Genomic DNA, 20,721 nt, shown 5'->3' with positions numbered 1-20,721 from the left:
GTGTGAAGGTGGGGGGGAGCCCTACTGTGTTTTAGCTGAAATGTTGAAAGGGAACTTTTTAGAGACAATATTTCAGTGTTGGGCCCAAAGGATCCTGAAACTGGTTTGCTAAAAGCTACCGTTTCTCGGAATCGGCACAGCTACCTTTTTGCAAAAGTACACCTAAGAGGTTATGCAAAAATACTGGGCATGTGCTGAATAGCTCTTTTCTTAAAAACTTTCCTGCTGTTGATTTTAAATGATACAAAAGTTTGCTTGAGGTGTAATGTATGATGCAGGTTTTCCCTCTCCTATGAAATAACTGTGAATAAAATAGGCTAATAGCCTTCTTATGACAGAATGACTTGTTCTCGAATTTATTTTATTTTTTTAAAAAGTAGCATGCTTTATGGTAACATTAAAACGTCTACTATAACAGTACAGATCCTTAGAGAAATAATAGCTCGGCAAGAAGTAACTGAAAAGAATAGTCAGAACTGAAAATATTGGCCTCAAGGGCAGCTGTATACAGCTTTTTTCCACCCCCTTCTGCTGATGCTCCTTCTCCCCCCAACTTTTTTTTTCTTTTCATAATTCAGATATCCACATATCTGAATATGGGAATATTTCTTCCCACTTAGGAATACCTGACTTAGACATCTGTTTTTTTTTTTAAGTGATGGGCAGAATTAGTGGCAGGTGGTCTTTTGTCATCTGATATTTATAGCAAGCACTGTGGAGAACACAAATGATGATTGAGTTAACAGTAGAATACTGGTTTGTTTATTTTTTATACAGATAGTGAGTTTAATGAAGATGTAGGATGATGTACACAATGGTCTGATGCAGAGTGAAAATGGTATTCTGTATACATAAGCATATTTCATAAAGAGCAGTGGGTTTTGTAACTCATTTGTTCTTTCAAATTCAGCCAAGTTTGTGGAATGCAGCTTGTGGAATGTTTATCCTGTTTTGCAGGCAGGCAGATTGGGAAGCTAACAATGGAAATATGCGTAGAATTGCATGTAAAGTACTTTTAAACCTTTGGGAACCTGATAGTGGTTGGTTGGTTTTTTTGTTTGTTTAATGCTTGCATTGATTTGCAAAGGGAGTATTTATTTGAATCTTCTCATTGCAGTTTCATCATTTTGTGGTGGTTGCTTCATTCTGGAGGTGGGTCATCCTTTTTTGGCCACAGAAGCTGTTTCTGTGGCCAAAAAAGGAAGCCCCACCTCCAGAATGAAGCAACTGTCTTGCTATCCCCATGGTATCATCATTCATTAGGCATAGATAGATGGAAGTGTTCTAAATAGTCCTTTACCTTCAGATATACCGTACTTTTTTTAACCAAGAGAAGGAAGGATAGCTGATTGTTGATGCCCCACCCTGTAAGTCTGTGTGGGGAGAATCCAAATTGCCATAGAGAAGCTTTGAGGAGAGCAACAAACCTATCAAAGATCCATATAGTTTTAGGGTAGCAGCCTTTCCTTTTGATTGATGGCATCTAGCCAGGACACCCTCACAGAGCTACAGTTCCCAGCACTTTTAAGCTACAGTTCCTACAATTCTTTGGGTGAAGCTACAAATGTTAAAGTGGTAAAAGATTGCTTTAAATATATGGTGTGGGTGTTAGTCTAGGTCTGTCATTCAAAACCTTCTTACTGGCTTTCTCTGCTGTCCTGAAGTGCTCGCCCTGTTTCCTTTGTTGTACCACCTCCTTGATTATATAAAAAGAGGGAAATGTTAACCAGTGGCAGGGAAAGTTATTATTTTTTGTTTCTGTGCAGGGCACCTAATGAACAGTAACTAACAAGCGAGTTTGTTTTTTGTTGAAGAAAACTGAAAGTACAAAATGATTTTAAATTGTAAATATGGAACTTCAGGCATACTGAAACATGCATGCAGAACCAAGCATCCTTTCCAACATTGTCATGGGCACGCAAGTGAATTGTTTTTTAAAAAGTAAAATGGAAATTCCTTCATCATTTTTCTCCATGAAACTCATTAGCTAGCTTGAAGTCTTTTGATTATGGAACTTTAGAACCCTATAAAGTCTAGTAAAAAGTACACTTTGTTTTCAGTTCTGACCTAGAAACAGTAACACATGCATTCACATCATTAACAGGGAAAGGAAAAACCTTTGAGTGGAGACCTGGCTGTTCCAGCCCCCACCTCGCCAAAGTGTACTGTTAAGTAGGTCTCAAAACCCACAACCAACCTAACTTGCTGCACCCCATTGCTTGTTGCCATGTAAGCGGAGCCAAAGGTCTATTGAATTTTTGGATGGTTTCCATCTAACTTGGTTTAAAAGCTGTTCTAAAAAACAAACAAAACAAAATCTTGGAATCTGATTCACCAAAGAATTATTGGCATGATCATCTGTCTCCCTTGAGCATATGCCATCTAAACAGTACGTTGTCCCAACTAAATATTGCTGTTGCATAAAGGCAATATTTTTGTGTGATAATTGATAACATTTAGCAAACCTTTTTTTTAAAAAAAAGTATTTGTGTACACAGTTCTGTAGGATGAAAACTAAACTGGTGATCCAAATAAATCTTACCTTTGACATTTGTTGCGTTAAAGAAACTGTAGAGGCTGTTGAAAACATTTCCAAACTGTTTCTAGCACAAATGCTGCTTTGCAGATGTTATACCCTGTTTCATATTTTAAGACATACCCATAAAATAAGCCATAGCAGGATTTTTAAGCATTCAAGGAATATAAGCCATACCCCGAAAATAAGACATAGTGATAGGCGCAGCAGCAATGCCAGCCGCGGCAGGAGGAGGAGGAAAAAAATAAGACATCCCTTGAAAATAAGCCATAGTGTGTTTTTTTGAGGAAAAAATAAATATAAGACATGTCTTATAATATGAGAAACACGGTATTTGTGTCTGTGCACATCCTATATAATAAAGTCCAAGTGTCTCTGCGTCCAAGTTTTCCCGTGTGTCCCTGGGGTACTGCGCATGTGCGCCAGGGACACAGGGATTGGACAGCAGACACTGCACGCGCGCACTCTCCCCCCCTGCCTCCTCCAACCGCCGCTCCCGGCCGGACACCGCCTCACTGCAGGGCACGTCAGGGAAGCGAGGGTGGAGGCCGGCGGAGGCCTCCTCCTCACAACCCTCCCTGGCCCGTGAGAGGAGCGGCGGGAGGCCGCGAAGCAGTGGCGGCGAGGTAGACGTTTGTGTCCCGCGTCCTTCCTGTCGGCGGCTGGGGGAGAGGAAGGAAGGAGGAGAAAGCAGCACTTTCTCCTCCTCGGTTCCTGTCCCCTTGCCGCCGACAACAAGGGCAGGTCCCAGGATTCGGAGAAGCGCTGCGCAAGCGCTTCTCCGAACCCCGGGATGTCTCCTTGCTGTCGGCGGCTGGGGGAGAGGGACGGAGGAGGAGAAAGCAGCGCTTTCTCCTCCTCGGTTCCTGTCCCCCTGCCGCCGACAACAAGGACAGGTCCCAGGGTTCGGAGAAGCGCTGCGCAAGCGCTTTTCCGAACCCCGGGATGTCTCCTTGCTGTCGGCGGCTGGGGGAGAGGGACGGAGGAGGAGAAAGCAGCGCTTTCTCCTCCTACGTTCCTGTCCTCCTGCCGCCGACAACAAGGACAGGTCCCAGGGTTCGGAGATGTCTCCTTGCTGTCGGCGGCTGCGGGAGAGGAACGGAGGAGGAGAAAGCAGCGCTTTCTCCTCCTACGTTTCTGTCCCCTTTCCGCCGACAACAAGGACAGGTCCCAGGGTTCGGAGAAGCGCTGCGCAAGCGCCCGTTATTGAACGGGCTGAAATACACTAGTACAATATAATGTAGCCTTTAAGACTTGACAACAGACATTGCAGAGAAGAAAAACACTTTTTCTTACATATCCAATTTAATATTGCAGTATGTTGTCAAATTTATGTTTCATAAAGCTATGACAAGAAACTCAATTTGTATGTGAATACAGGTGTCTCCCCACTTATGCAGGGGTTATATTCCCAGGTACTGCGTGTATATGTGAAATAGTGGGGAACACCATCTAAAAAGCCTGTAAACACCCCCTAAAAGTCTGGAACCTCTTGAAAAAACCTTTTTAAAAAGCAGCAACACTTACCAGACTGGCGTAAATGGAGGCTCTCATTCTTCCTCATCGCTGGAGAGGACAATGTGGAAACAACGGCAAGGAGGGTGGGGTAGACCGGTACCCTGAAGGGCCTGGCTCTGATTCAGAGGTAGACTTTAGAGTGCTTGACTATGGGTAATTTCTGCAGTTTCCCTAGCACTGTGCATATAGGCGGTCGCACATGAGTCAAAATGTGCGTGAGGAGAGGCCTGTATTTATCTGTGTGTGAGAATAATAAAACTAAATGGGATGGCATGCAGTCTGTTCTTGATGGTAGATATCAAGGAGTCAAATAGTGCAATAAATTAACTGGTTTTATGTTTGCACTGATTGATACATGTAGACCAGCATCAAACCTAAGAACTCATTTTCTGTTAATATGAAGTGGAAACTAATCAGGTGAAACAAAATTTTGATCTTGTTTGACAGCTGTGCTGATCCAAAGGGGGGCGGGGAATTATTTTGGCTGCTGTCCTTAGAGCTCCTTTAGGACTTGGAGATGCCATTAGGACTACTGATTTGTTTCCAGGTCATTCCTCCTGTCCCCAGACTGAAAGCACACACAGATGGTTCGCAGTTACAAAAAGCAGCAGTGGTACTCACTACTGAGGAGGGTGGCCACTTTTTAAACTGAACACTGGCATATCTCCTCAGCAGCATTAGCTGCTATTTTGAAAAGTATACAAAAAGTAAAAACTCTTGCCCTTCCATGCTTATGGGATTCCTTTTTGGATCAGAGCCTAGATCTACTGCCTCCCTTCCTCCAGAAAATAATGTAATCTTCTCAATAAAAGTTTAGAGTTGGGTTCCCCCCCCCCAACACAAATCTGGGTAACATTTCCCCTCTGACCACCCTGTTGATGCAAATCGTGGTTGCTGTTTACTATGTGTGTGTATTTTTGAGTAAATCTTTATTTATGAACAGGCTTAGATGTTACTATGCAGCTTGAAATGTAGTAGAAATATTTATATTTCAAACTTCAAAGTCTCAAAATGCTGCTAGTAGAAACTAAGTGAATTCGAAAAATGGAGTGACAAGTATTCTTCAACCGCTGTTCACTTTCTGCATAGTACTATGCTACTTTTTTTACTTGGTCCTGGCTACAAGACCTTCCTAGTCACAATTTATATTAGCAAATACCCAAATTCAGGAAGTGTAAAGAAGTTTCACAAATGGATTTTCCTGTATTGACACCCCCTTTCCTTTCCAGGAATGAGATGGTACATATTCATAGTCTCAAGTAATTTCTTCATATGCGTGCAGGCGCACATCACGTGGTACATGTTTTTCTCTTACACAGTAAAGATGCTTTGGTATGGAAATGACATGTTGCAAAGTTTCCTTTATTGCACTGGAATAAGTAAGAATGAGGTTAGGACCCAGGAATTTCTTTATTGAATATGAACCTAATAAAATTCGTGTGGTAATTAACGTTACTCAGCTATGCTAGTTATTAAATAGTTACGGAGGGGAAATGTTGCTTTTAAAAAAGAATTGGGAATAACATGTTGGAAATTCATTGCAGCCTAGAGCATAAACAAAGGACTGGTAACATGATATATGTCAGAATTGTTAATTAACATTAAAAATTGTATTTGAAGTCTTCTTTTTAGTATTTAAAGCTTTCACCAACCTGATGCCCTCCAAACTTTATTGGACTACAATATCCATCCATTCTGACCAATGGTCATGCTGGGGGAGATGGGCATTATTCAAAAATACGTTTTTGAAGGTGGGTGGAACTTGCAATCTGTTTAGATAAATTTAAATTTTCAGAGATCCAGAATGAAGGGAAAACCCATGAGCAGGCTGCTGCAGCCCTTCTTGAAATGGTTGTAACCAGAGTAAGTTCCCTCTTTGGCTTTTGAGGTGGGGTGGGCAGGCATATCAATTCATAAAGCTGGCCAGAAAAAACTGTGCATGGTACCTTCCCTGAAAAAGTCAGACATACCTGGATAGTTCAGTTGCTTAGAGTGTGGTTCTGAGTGCAGGTTCAATTCCCGTATGGGACAGATCCATATTCCTACATTGCAAGGAGTTGGACTAATGATCCTCAGGGTCCCTTCCAACTCTACAATTCTATGATTCTATTACTGTGAATCTCCTAGGTCTCTCAGATACTCTTTGGGAAGGTTAGGGGGTTCCTGGGGTCTTTGTGTTAATTTGATAGGTCATATTTCCCACCCATTTTTAAAGTCCCGGAGCCAGGAATACCCTTATTTGTCAGGCCCAGCCTCAATGTTCCTGTTTGCGAGCCAGGCTCACATTGGTTGCTAGGTTCTGTTCAGCAGCTGAGTTTTTATCTGTGAAAGGTAGCTTATCATTAAACATTTTGCCTTCAACTGACTTTGATTAACTGTGCTCCTCAAAAGTTAAGTGCCAGTATTGGAGAAACTAATTGGAGATGTTACTCGGAGTAGTAATTAGCTCATGGCTTTGTGAAATAGATTGAACTATATCCCTAAGATTAATGTTATGTTACCTTCATATCCTTAGCTACCCAGCTATGTACTGCAGACATATGTCGCAGCAATCATGAAACAAACAGTGCTTTGTCACATTTTGGTTGTTCTAGCTAGAGACTTGAAGTTTAAAATCTTTCTCATTCCTCCCGCATGGTGAAGAGACTGGCTCCAGTACAAGCACTGTTGCCCATGCAAATAGCAGAGGTTGGGGGGCTGCTCCAGATTAGAGTTGTAGCAGGGAGCAAAAGGTTAATACCCATCTTCAAGTGCTTGCTTTAAAAAAAAAAAGCCTGCACTCCCAGGTTAACCATATGACAGTCACTTGTAGTGTGGCCCTAAGTTTTCACTTTTTTGGTGTGGTGTATAAAGCAATCTTTCCATGAGTGGAAGGACATCTGTTGATAGTGGTCCATAAAGCAAGTAAAGTTAGTTGCACTTAAAGTCCCATAGAAATCTGTGGGACAAGCTAGTTAAACAACTTGATTGGGCTGCCACCTAGATTGATGTTTCTAGCTTCACCCCACCCCACAAAAAAATTATGGTGTTAATATTTAGATTGCTCGGGATTTTACTTGACTAATTGCTAATTGTTTTGTGGAATCTCAGGAACATTTCTTCTACAGTGACAGTCTGTGGAATGGATACCACAATCCCTGAGCACTTCCTTTAGGATGGGTGTAGAGCAGGCATCGGCCCTCCAGATATTTTGGACTACAATTCCCTGACCACTGGTCCTCTTAGCTAGGGAAAACATATGGAGGGCCGCAGTTTGGGGGTGCCTGGTGTAGAGATTGAACTCTGTACTCAAAGACCTTATGATGAAAAAACACATCTTTGTCCAAGGTTAAAAAAAATTGTCAAAAATGTACGTTTTTCTCAAGTAAAAATAAATGAAATTGTTGTCTTTCACTGTTGTTGCTCGATATTTAGGGCAATAAACATTTAGCAAATGTGTGATCAAAGACTTTTTGGCCTTAACTAACTTGTTACATTTGCATTTAATCTTGTGGCTTAAGATGTTTAGGTCATATTTAAACCATAAAATACTTTCCACGTTCTGAAAGCGTATGACATTAATTTCAAATCACACAAAAGAGGAATGCATTAGTTTTATTTGGCTAATTTAAAAATAATTACAGCTTCTGGTATAGCACCTTTTTTCAAAAAAGCATGTTTTGAATTTGAAAGGAAACATTTGTCAGACAGTTGTTTTCTGCTCTCTTGCCAACGTTTCTGACGGGCTTCTCAGCACGGAAAGCACAGGATGCAAACAGCACTGACTTTGGCCAGCTTTCTTTAGTAGTGGGTACTGGAACTCATAGAAGTCCCAGTATTTTAGGACCTGCTGTTTATTGTCACTTCAGTGGTAGCGTGCTTATTCTTCTTTGAAAACACAAGAAAAGAATGTTTCAAAATGCTTTGAAGAGTGGCTGAAATGCTTCAATCTGAGTGAGTGATCTACTTCTCTGCCAGTATGGGATGGGATTCTGTAGGGAGCTCCAGGGCCTAATGCTGTCGTCTAGGCCACTCCTCTATCTGAGGCCACACCCATCAATGGCCCTGCTCCATGGCCCTAGGCAACCCAGTCAGATGGCTGGAATGTGTATTTGAACTGTGTTACTGCCTGTTGCTTGCCTGAGTGGAGAGGTGTGTGTGCAGAAACCTCTAACTTCTCTATGGCTTAAATGTGCTATATAGTACTCCTTGGTTTACAGAGGTTAAGACTCTGCACCCACGTTTTGTCTCTGGCTTCACCCACCACTTGCCCACAGCTTCCAGAAGTTTGCCCAGGAGGAAATGTGACCATTGAGATGGAAAAGATTCCCCACCTCTGCTATAGGGCTTAATTGGATCCTTCCTCCCTTTCCTATATGGTGCAGGGCATACCGGAACACAAACAAGCTCTTAACTTTGCACGTGTACTGAGTAACCTGCACTGCACAATCTTGGACAGGAGTGAAGTGGTTGATTCTACATATGGGAGACACATGTTGGCCTCTTGGGGAAGGTAATGACCACGTGCATTAGTATGTGCCTTGCAGAAAACGCTCCTGGTTGAACATGAATTTTATCTTTTATCATTTCCTCTAGTGAGAAATGTAATGGGCCTAATTTGATGTGAAGGACAGAGAAATGGGACCACCAGCAGACAAGATTTATTTTTATTTTTGCATACTCAAGTGATTCCTCAGATACGCAGAAAAATGCTACCATATATTCCGGCGTATAAGACGACTGGGCGTATAAGACGACCCCCAACTTTTCCAGTTAAAATAGAGTTTGGGATATACTTGCCATATAAGAAATACGACCCGGCGTATAAGACGAACCCCGACTTTTGAGAAGATTTTCCTGGGTTAAAAAGTAGTCTTATACGCAGGAATATACAGTACTTGTTTTAAAACACATGGAGGCAAATGTCAGAAAAGTTCTGAAGTTCTGGAATTGAGGACATTAATGTAATTCGTACTATATAAAAGGTAAAGGTAAAGGGGACCCCTGACCATTAGGTCCAGTCGTGACCGACTCTGGGGTTGCGCGCTCATCTCGCATTATTGGCCGAGGGAGCCGGCGTATAGCTTCCAGGTCATGTGGCCAGCATGAAAAAGCCGCTTGTGGCAAACCAGAGCAGCACATGGAAATGCCGTTTACCTTCCCGCTATAGGGGTTCCTATTTATCTACTTGCATTTTGATGTGCTTTCGAACTGCTAGGTTGGCAGGAGCTGGGACCAAGCAACGGGAGCTCACCCCGTCACAGGGATTCGAACCGCCGACCTTCTGATCAGCAAGCCCTAGGCTCAGTGGTTTAGCCCACAGCGCCACCTGGGTCCCTTCGTACTATATAGTGCACTTTAAAAAAAATCTATTTTCATGGTTCTCTCCCCCCTCCCCCAAATTTCTACCCAGGTTCACCTTTTCTAGCCAATGAGGATGGTGTTCTCGGAGGTGTGATAGTTCTCCGATCTTGTTGGTGTTCTGCAGAGTCGAACTCTCCACAGGATAAGCAGTCTCTACTAGGTAAGTGTGTGAAGAAAGCCCTACTGAATATCTTATTTTTAATTTCTTTAATTTAGATATATTACATTAACTGCAGCTTGTGAGAGCTAGGGGGAAAATGAATGGGAAGTCACAAATTATAACTCATATCAATTAGTTACCCTATATAATAAAGTCCCTGTGTCTCTGCGTCCAGTCCCTGTGTCCGCGCTACTGCGCATGTGCCCCACGGACACGGATTGGACGCAGAGACTGGACGCACACGTGCACACTCTCCCCCCCTCAACCCTCTGCCTCCACGCACTCCCCGTCCCCGCGCACTCACTCACGCCCTCGAGCGTGGGGTGGGGCCGGAATGCGGTTCTCTCTCCCTCAACGGCTTCCCCTCCAAACCGCCGTTCCGCACCTCGCCTCCCGACTAACGGCGCGAGGGGAAGAGGGAAAGGGACCGCGAGGGATTGTGACGCGAGCGCGCAATGGAGCGCGTGCGTTCACATCCCCGCCGCCGCCATTCCCCACCTCCACCCCATCGCCGCATCCCAACCCCTCCCCTCACCCGGCGTGAGATAAATCCTCGGCCCGGTCCGGCTCCCGCGGCCCCGGAGCCCGATGCTGCCATCTTGGTCCGCCACCGCCTCCTCCTGACAACCCTCCCTGGCCCGTGAGAGGAGCGGCGGGGCCGTGGCCTTCCCTCCCTCTTTGCGCTCGGCCGCAGGCCACGACAGGAGAGTGAGTTTGTTTACTTGCTTTCCCGGCGTGCCCCGCGGCCGAGTCCAGGGAGGGAGGGAAGCCGCGGCTCCGCCGCTCCTCTCACATATGTTCTAGCGCCCGTTCAATGACACTAGTAGCCCATAAAGCTGTCTAAATGTCAGAATTTTACTATTGGCTGTTTCCAGTTTTGTTCCTTCATTTGTGCAAGACTGCTTGTTCCATGAAAGATTTCCATGAGTGAAAGCAGGAAGAAAGCAGTTTTTGCCAATTATTCTTACTCTGCCCCCTCCCTGCCTCATGCTACCTTACATTCTGTTTTCAAGGGATCCCTAAGCCCCTGCAGTGGGATGTGGCTGGGAGAGTGCAGGGTGCTGAAGGAGAAATTGGTGAAAATTACCTCTTCTATTCACCAAAGACTATGGGGGGATAGTATGTGTCTAGGTCCTCCTTCTATGCTCTCCTGAAGGGAAGACATGGATAATCCTTGCTATCTGCCTGTAATTTAGCATGATTTCTCTTGCCATCTGGTCATGGCTCTACATGGGCTTTCTTTTACACTTAATAAGTAAAGCATTACTGTTGTGTTTAAACCCATAGTAGAGTTCCTGTGGAGTCATACAACAGAGAGCATGTGTGTCGGGTATATGTCAGCACAGGATGGCAAAGCTAAGGTAAGTCACAAATAATACTTAGCATGTAAAAAATTGTTATCTTGGGGTGCGTTTTCTCCCTATCCCTTTCTTGTCCCAAAACAAAACTAAAGGATACTGAAGGGTTGTAAATTTCCTGATTGAATTTGGATTCTGTCTTCCCATATCCATACCAAGCCTTGGCCCAGTTCAGATATCATGGTCATGCTATTTGTTCAATGATCACAGGTGCTTATTTGTGCTTATGCACCACCCCCTTTTCCTAAGTTGTTCATACCGTAGGCCACAGGGTGCTCCCAATTACCAAATTATGCTTGGCCATGATGTTTTGTGTGGGTTTCTTTCTGGCATAGCATACCTGAAATAGCGACTATAAGCAATAGAGAATGAATAGTGTTCTTCAGCAAATCCACTTTAAAAAAATTGGCAAGAGCATTTCCTTTTGCTCCTGCTGCTTGGTCAATCCAGATCTTTGACCTCTAAATACTTTTGGGATCAGAGTTCTGGAATGAAGCAAAAGTAGATGCACTGATGAAGTGAAACTAAAGTAAATAAGTTTCAATGGCTTGTAAGAAGATGGAATTGGTGGGTGGAAAGTTAAGCCTGCCTCTGAGAAAGCTGAGGAACAACAAGCCTGCCCATTGAATGGTCTAGATACAAGCAACACAACTATGGGTTTCTTTTTAGTCAGGTGTTTTACAGGGAGGAAGTAAAATTAAAGAGACAGGTTTTCCTTTCAAGCTTTTATTTTAACTAGTCATATTGCAAGCCAAACTAATACAGTTCATTTGCTGATTTAGCCATATGTGAATATTTCATGGCATTGTGCAAAAAATACAATAAAAATATTCCTTATCAAAAGGAAGCTGCCATTTTGATGCCTTGCTCTTCTGGACTTGTGTAATGACCCTTGACATAGATTCAGAAAAATAAGACATGTCAATCCTTCAGCTTGCACTCTGTGCCCTTGTTCCTTATGACACCTCACAGTATCCAGTTTCCTGCATCCAAATGTCTTTATACCAAGAAAAATGGCTTATCTCCCTAATTCCCAGAGAGTCAGTATTTTGGGAGAGAGGAGTGCTACTGCTACTACTGCTGTATCGCTAGGCAAGTTCAATGCTAGATTAGAAGTACTATAATCCTAAACTTTATGTAGTACTAGGGTAGTATGTGCCTTGAAGGCAATGATGCTAACAAGGCTAATAGTTCAGTTTGCCCAGATATCTTTTCCTACTTGCAGACCCTCCATCGGACATCTGGTGTGCATTGTTTTCATACTGCTGGCAAATTCTCCAGCTGGCAATTTTGATTGGGCTGACAGACACAGCTGCTCTTCTTGGTTCACTTTTAAAATATGCTTGTGACCTTCCTTTAGGAGAGTTAATCCTTCTCTTTCTTTTGAGCCTATGGCTGCAAATGTTTTCCAGAAAGTAAACCGCAAATGTCGTGACCACTTAACTGCTAATGCTTAAGAAACCAACTGCTCTTGTAAAAGATGAATTTCTGTGTTCTTGGGAGTTGAGACAAACTTAAAGATAGCATGTAGAACTAAGAGAGTGCTTTTTTCTGTATAAAACAAGGTGCTGGTACTCATATATTGATAAAAGTGCTGTGTGTGCCAGCATAAAATAGATGCTAAAGACGAGGGGAAAAAGAAGAGCTGGTACCTTAAAATAATATTTGGTGTTTGCTAAAATACTGTTCTTTTCTATATGTTGCTTGCTTAGTATGCAATGCCTTTGGCATTAGATGTAGCTCTAGGAACTTCTGTTTTTATGAAAATAGGCAACAGATTGTGCTACAAGATCTTGTTGATGGATTTCCCTTTTATTTGGAGGTTTGCCTTCAAGAATAGCACTTCCCATCATGAGGTGTTTTTTCATGGGCCTGCTCTCTCTCTCTCTCTTGACCAACCACCTAACAATAGAAGCACCAGACCCAGCAGTTTGTCCATTGGCTGCGGTTACTTTTTGGGTTGGCTTAATAGAAGTAGACAGCAAGAGCGGCCTGGCTGTAAATGGCTAATGATCAAGGTTTCGATTAAAGAATAGTAGCTCTCTGAGCTTGTAACCACTCTCTTTTCCAGCAACTGTATTTAGTCTGTCTTAAAATACACTTTTGAGGAGGAAGATGGGAAATGGTTGGTTGGGAGGAAGCAACCCATTTGCCTGTGGAAATGTTATTTTGGGCTACAGTTCAGTACAGCTCGCTTTCGTGCCGTTTCTGTCCTTCAGCACAACACTTCCTAAAATTAGTGCCGTGCTTCTTTGAAAACAGCATTGAAATAGGCATGTAGAAGAAGTCTGATTCAGATCTGATTCAGAGATTATAGAGAGGCATAAGTAAATGCCTGAGGGAAGCGTTCGTGGTGCAGTTTCACTGTGGGTTCATGTATGGGTGGTAGGAAGGCAAGTGCTTATTATTGTGGGGTGGGCTCTTGTTCCTTTTGTTAAATGCTCTACATCTACACGGTTGCCAATAGCAGAAATGCAATCCCTCACTGTACCTTTTTCTATGCTTGATGGTGGACCTCACTCAGCTTCACCTAAGCTTTAACACAGGGGTCAGCAAACTTTTTCAGCAAGGGGCCGGTCCACTGTCCCTCAGACCTTGTGGGGGGCCAGACAATATTTTTTTGGGGGGAAATGAACAAATTCCTATGCCCCACAAATAACCCAGAGATGCATTTTAAATAAAAGGACACATTCTACTCATGTAAAAACACGCTGATTCCTGGACCGTCCACGGGCTAGATTTAGAAGGCGATTGGGCTGGATCCGGCCCCCGGGCCTTAGTTTGCCTACCCTTGCTTTAACACGTTCAGTCTGATCTGCTGAGCAGTAAGCTCCACTTGTTGCCGTAGTGCTTCCAAGCTTGTTTACGTAGGACTATAGCATTTATGTGTGTTTAAACTGTAGCCCTCTTGTTTGTGTGGAAATATCAGAGATTTCTAAAACAGAATTTTAAGGAAGTACAGTTGGGGTGCTTCCTCAAAGTTGTTGCAGTGTAGACTGCTACTGTTCAGGTTTCCATCCTCTCCGTTCCACATATTCCCATCACTACTTTTCTCTCCCTCTTCCCAATAGTCAAGCATTGTGAGAACTCTAAATAGACTTACTTCTCATTGGGCTGGGTTTCTTGTAAGGGGCATGCCTCTTCAAAGGTAACTGTGGGGTGCAGCGCTCATCACGCTTCAGGCTGAGGGAGCTGGCATTCGTCCACAGACAGCTTTCCGGGTCATGTGGCCAGCAGGACTAAATCACTTCTGGAGCAACAGGACACCGTGACAGAAACCAGAGCGCACGGAAACGCCGTTTACCTTCCCGCCACAGTGATACCTATTTATCTACTTGCACTGGTGTGCTTTTGAGCTGCTAGGTTGGCAGAAGCTGGGAGCTCACCCCGTTGCGCAAATTTGAACCACCAAACTTCTGATCGGCAAGCCCAAGAGGCTCAGTGGTAGACCACAGTGCCACCCGCTCCTGAATATATATATTATGTGTGAAGCAGACTGAGGTGGTTCTTTCTCTTCCATTTTTATATAGATGGCATATAGCTATCATTTCCTGGTTGTAATGGAAATGGAAAAACAATAGGCCTACTTTTTTATAAAAAAAAATTCCCCAGAGAGGGGAGAGAGCTCTCCATTGACATCAATGTAAATATTAAATATATCCACCTCCCTCTTCCAGCACTCTACTCTCGCTCTCCTTCCCACCCAGTTATCAGTTTTTAAAATCTCTTACTCAGTATTCCAGGCAAGTTATTATAGGGCTCTATGGTGGGAGAGTTGGGGAGGGGAAATGAATTGGCCCTTTTAGGATTTTTTTTAGCATCTTGCGGTTACCACGACTCTGCCAACCTAGCGATGGTGTGGTTTGGGCTTATAGCAACCCTAAAGTAAGAGCATGAGAAGAGTCGAACTGGTACCTGTGCCCTTTTCCTTCTCCCTCCTCAAAAAATACCTTGGTGCTTGTTGAAAATCTAAAAACGTCAGAAGCCAATGGGTTTGAGGCATTTCTTCTTTTAATATGCAGAGCAAGTGTTCTGAAAAAAGAGAGTAGTTTTATTATGCTGTGGAATAGAACAGCTTCTTGACATAGTAATACCTGCCACCTATAGCTAATTGGCTGGTATCTAAGGTAGCACTTTTGCAACTGCATGTTCTCCAGAGATGTTAGGACTCTGAAATTTCGATACAGTCAGAGTTGGAATATAATTGAGTCTAAGATGATTTATGTTTTTAGTTAGTCTAGTATGAAGTCTAAATTTTGAATACGCAGTCAGTGAAGACACTCCAAATCCAACTGCCAATTTTAAACCTATTCCTTACACTTTGAATTTGTGCCGCGAAGCCTGAATCATCCCCTAGGCCTGGCTTCTATATTTTATTGCCAAATGTACACGCCCCCCCCTCCCCAATTTTCTAATAATGGTAGATTTAAATTTTGGTCCAAAGGAAAATAAATGTGATTCATTTCTGATCGCTACAATATAAGAAAGTATAATCTTTTCTCCATTCTAAGAACTCTGTGCCAGCTCTCAGCAACATACTGGCATTAGTTTATACAAGAATGTTTTGTTCTTGTGCTATAAATATATTACTGAAGCCCAGTGCCTGTGTGTAGTAAACAAATGTAAGTGAATGTACATAATTTGGGGGGGGGTGTTTCTGCATTTCTGCCATATGGCAGCAGAACTGCTGAAATATGCATGTACCACTGTGTAATGTGTTCATGCAGTATTCCTTTCTTATAGCTTGCTTTCTGTATGAACATATTGTTTCAAACTATTTATGGTGTCCGTAAATTAGCTAATACTTATCTAAAAATTAAAAGGTTCCTATGTCCTTTTTTGGTGGGGGACGGGGGGGGACAGGGGAGAGACATGTGTTCCTTTGATTTCAAGATTTGGGGTATATTCTGTGACCCATTTACACTGTTAAAATGATCATGACTGCCTTTATACATACCAGTGACTTGTTTTATTGAAGCTTTAAAGCAAGCAAAATGGATTTTTCATTTCAACACAGTTTCTTGCAATTCTATCAACTTGTTTTATAAAATGAAAACATTTGTACAATATATTACTTTCTTCCAAGGAGCTCATACATGGTTCTTTTCTCTCTCCCCACTGCCCCCCCCCCAATTCTCACAACAATTTTCCGTGTGTATGAACTTCATGGATGAGTGGAAATTTGAACTTGGGGTCTAGACTTGATTGATTGATTGATTGATTGATTATATTTCTATGCTGCTTTTCATTCACATGAATCACAAAGCGGCATACAAGCAATAAATAGCAATAACATAATAAAACTTCACAAATGCAACACAAATCATACAGAATAGTCAACAAATCTTCAGTAAAACAGTTAACAATCTATAAAACAATATTTCAAAAAAATAAAAAGATAAACAGAAAAATTACAACAAAAGTCATATTATAGGATTCAGAAAGTACTACAGCGATGTTAAGAAAATAGCAACCAAAAAATAAACTAAGCACTGTTGAATTCATACAGGCACTTTCCCCACCTCCATGACTCATAATCTTTCATTCGATTCAGTCCCTTAAAAGACACATACACACAATGCCCGTGGCAGCAACTCTAATCACATTAAGAGTGCAGATGTAATAGTCATAGTGTGAATTTGGCCAGGAGCAAACTGCGTGACTAGCTAGGGATCTGTTGAGGAGAAAATATGCTGAGCACAGACCTGTCTTCAGTTCAGAAGACTTTTCTTGAAGGCAGAGCCAAACCTGTGTAACGTAGTAATCAATCCAGACCTATTTCCATAACTTCTTCCCTGGTACCAGTATATAATTTGTATCTGATTATCTGGAGTGACTTTCCTTCTTGCTCACCCATTAGCAGACCATAAATCTAAAGCCCATTGATGTATTTTATGCTCATATTTTTACCTCTCTCCAAGTCCCCTGTTTTCAGCACAGTGGAAGCCAGAAAAATGCTACTGAAGAAAACTGCAGTTTTCCAGGAACTGAGTAATATATTCTCCAAATGTTCATTGTGTTGAGACATTATTAGATTCCTTTCCAATATTAAGTGGAATGTCTGATTGTAAAGATTAGTCTATGCCGGGGTAACCAAGATGGCCTTCTCTAGATGTTGGATCCCATCAACCCCATTCTGCATGGCCAATGGTTAGGGATAATGGGTGTTGTAATGGGTGTTGACATCACATTGGCTGCCACTTGTATACAGTGTTAGGTGGATAGTTTGATATATGCCAGCAGCTCTTAGAACTCACAACAAGCCTTCTCAAAAACTGTCTTGATTCATTCATGAGTGCATTCATAGGAAGACATCCTTTGAAACATTAGTGCTGAATAATCCATTTAAAAAATATTCCCTTTGTGCAAAGGTATATATTAGTAATGCACTATTGCTGATATCCCACCTCCTGAACCTTCATGTCTGCTGATTTTAAACAAAGCATCCTAGTATGTGTGCGAGAAGAGGGATCGAATTGTTTAGTACTTCACATAAGTGTATCATAGCATGAAAAAAGTGTAAAGGGTGACTGACTTGTGCTAAAATAGCAAAGCACAGTTAGCATATTAAAGTATATTTAATAAACTTATTCCCATGGTGCATGTGCACATCTGTGCACACACACACTGTGCCATTGTAATGATGAGTGTTAAAATAGGATTATATTTTTCCAGTACAAATTAAGCATTTACTAAAGCATAAATCAGTTTATGTACCTTATTTAATAATCACGTATCTTGGAGATGTTATTTTTCGGTTACAGTGGTACCTCAGGTTACGAACTTAATTCATTCTGGAGGTCCGTTCTTAACCTGAAACCGTTCTTAACTGAGGCGCGCTTTCGCTAATGGGGCCTCCCGCTGCCACCACGCGATTTCCGTTCTCATCCTGGGGCAGAGTTTGCAACCCGGAGCAACTACTTCTGGGTTAGTGGAGTTCATAAACCGAAGTGTTTGTAGTCCAGAGCATTTGTAACCCAAGGTACCACTATCTGAGGCTTCATGTTAATGAATTATAATTCTGTTATCTATTTTTATTTTGTCTTTTCTTTTGTCTAGTGGTTTTTTTAAAAATCTACCTGAAGTCTCACCAATTTCTCTCTTGTTCCCTGATTTCTCACCAATTTCTCTGCAGACCCACATTTCAAGACTTCCCCCTGGAGCTGTGGCGGGGCAGTCAGTGGCTATTGAAGGAGGAGTCTGTCGGCTGGAGAGCTCAGCAAGCTGAACCGCTCCTTGTCTGGTCAGCAAGCAGAGCACAAATCCATTATGTATATTAAGCTCCTTGGTGTTTTAACAGATGTTGAGGATTTTACTCTCATTTTATACTCCTTATTGCAACCACGTGCACCCTAACTTGAAACAAGTGCTGCTGTAGCTTTATATTCTTTGTTTGAATGTATATGAGAATTTGTCTCCCAGTGGAATAGAAACTCTGTTCCCAGTTGTGCAAATGAAAATAATGTATGGATAATTTAATGTTACGGAACATTTTTATGTGTTAATTGGTTAGCCTATAAGAAAATTCCAAGGGAAAATGGTTAAAATTTGTGCGGTAGTAGCAAATGTTGTTGTTTCACATTGTGAAGCTCGAGGCTTCTGAGCTGCTTGGAATACAGAAGTGACCAAATGCTCTTTACATTATTTAATAGTTTCAATGGGTCCAGTGGTATCTTAAACATGTTCTTTTCGCATATAATATATATAAACAGTGATTGGTTTCAGTGAAATAATTTGGAGGGGGCTATGGCCTGACTTTTTGTTCATACCTATTCAGTTGATGGTACTTTTTTGGCTTAAGTATTGCATACTTCAAGCAGTTATATGTTATGAAAGGCTCTGTAAAGATAACGTACAGTCATAAAGTTGTTACTTTGTGTATAATGGAATATTGGAATGTAAATAAGAACAAAGTTTATTGGAAGAGTCAATATTATTCTTTGGTTTAAATATATTTTTAAGAGAATGGTGTAGAAATAAACATGATATTACTGGATAAATAATGTAAAGTGTATTAAATTGATGATGAAGAGGACCCTAATTCTACCTTTCTTCGTCAGTTCTTTAAATTCCAAATTTGTAGTAAAGGTATATAAATGTCTGCAATTATATTTACATGTTATGAATATAGAGTTACAAGTGGCCTTTTGAAGAATTTATACAGCCAAAATTCATGATATTGCATCATTTTATATACCTGATTCTTAGATATGATCTTATTGTTTCAGGATCTTCAGCTGTTTAATTGTTTGCATGTTTACAGGGATGTAATGGCTATAGAACAATCTTACTGAGTACTTGATGAGCTGTCAAAATAGACTAAGGGAATTTTCTTGGAGATTTTTTATATTGTGTTGAAAGATGTTATATGCAGCCTTTAGAAATAATTACTTGGCATCATCCAACATATTCTTAATCCCACAACCAACTTTCCTTGGCAAATTGATGTGCCATCACTGTTTAACTTCACAAATGAAACATTATTAAAAATTGGTTTTAATCAGTTTCATTCTATTTGATATGTAAAGCATGAAATCTCAGTGGTAAGAAATATCTGTTGATCTTTTATTCTTTCAGTTACGTATTTGAACATGATGTCTGCTGGTTTGCTAAACTTCATCACAGGAGCCTACAAGTTGTTGCCACAATAGCTGCATTTGGGTGTGTCTAGAATCGATGCACGAAACTTTAGCACTAAGCCTACCTGGAAATGGGCTCAATGCAGCAATGCCACACATTTATCTTCTCATCCAGAACAGGCATAGGGAGAACCATTTTTGTCTGGTCTGAAAAGATGCCATTTTTTCACAGCACTGATTTGCTAAACCTTCTGTCAATCACACAGCTAACTTCCCTTCTTCAAATCAGGGCTGTGTTACAGTGCTAATTGGTGGCTTTTGTGTGTTGGTCACTGGAGCCTGATGAAAGGAGAAGTGGAATGCCATTTAAAAACAATGCACTATAAAAAATGAAATTCAAAGTGAGCAGCCTGCCTAAGGTGCAAGGAGAGGGAATGATAGTCATGTTTCAGCTTGGAACCAGATTGCATAGACAATGAAAAGCAAATGTTTGGGAAGCTCACCCTGCAGCAGGGGGGTAGGGGAAACCCACATTCTTGTTTGCAGGCTCACAATTTTTACCCCCAACATTTCTGCTTCTAGACAAAGGAAGCACAATCTGTTTCTCACTCATGATTCCAGATACTATTTATTCATAGTAGTCGGATGCCCGGCAGCAGAGATCGTAAATTGGTCACATCAAACCTGTGAAAGAAGGGAATTGGTTCCATTGTTAAACTTTTTAATACACAAAGCACCATATTTTGTTCATGACTACCCTCACCTGGTGTAGCCAGCCAGTCAAAGCCGTTCCTGTGGCGTGATGCTTGAATTACATCCAAGTGCAATTAGGTGCAATTTCCCCCTTTACACTTTAGGACCAATTAGAGCATTTCTCCCAGAAATCGCCACCACTCTCCATATTTATTTACAAAATAATCTTGCATGTGGGTTTGTCTCAAGATAGGCTTGAAGAGAACTGATTATGTAGCTTTGTGTAATGCCACGTTTCAATGACCAGTGGCTTCAATTCCACTGAGCAACCACTGATCAATCTACCGGTACATGCTTTCTGTCTGAGCACTACCATCTGAGTGTCTACAAAGCACATTTGGTGGCAGGTGATCCGATGGGTTTCTAGTAAGTTCCATGTAGTTATAGAAAAAGAGGTGCCGGAACACACCATGAACGCTTCCCTCGTTTTCTTAGAATGGCAATGATGCCCACCTGAGAGGTGCCAGAACTGAG

At 41.8% G+C, this 20,721-nt stretch overlaps 1 protein-coding gene across 4 annotated transcripts in view; it reads left to right on the top strand.

Moving 5' to 3' along the window:
- TASP1 (taspase 1) overlaps positions 1-19,419 on the top strand; it is a 57,323-nt gene extending 37,904 nt beyond the window's left edge. For 3 of the 4 annotated variants that reach the window (XM_035110063.3, XM_060272424.2, XM_035110064.3), the window contains 3 exons: positions 9,447-9,557; positions 10,845-10,918; positions 18,051-19,419. In XM_035110063.3, the coding sequence (XP_034965954.1) occupies positions 9,447-9,557; positions 10,845-10,918; positions 18,051-18,143 (278 nt within the window). In that variant the 3' untranslated portion in view covers positions 18,144-19,419. The remainder of the gene's footprint in view (positions 1-9,446; positions 9,558-10,844; positions 10,919-18,050) is intronic. The other variant, XM_035110065.3, reaches the window with a different exon arrangement.
- Positions 19,420-20,721: the final 1,302 nt, after the last annotated feature.

This window comes from Zootoca vivipara, chromosome 3 (assembly GCF_965207765.1).
Source record: "Zootoca vivipara chromosome 3, rZooViv2.hap1.1, whole genome shotgun sequence".
Lineage (NCBI taxonomy): Eukaryota > Metazoa > Chordata > Lepidosauria > Squamata > Lacertidae > Zootoca > Zootoca vivipara.
The sequence above is the reverse complement of the archived record's forward strand: the minus strand, read 5'-3'. Positions and strand labels throughout refer to the sequence as shown.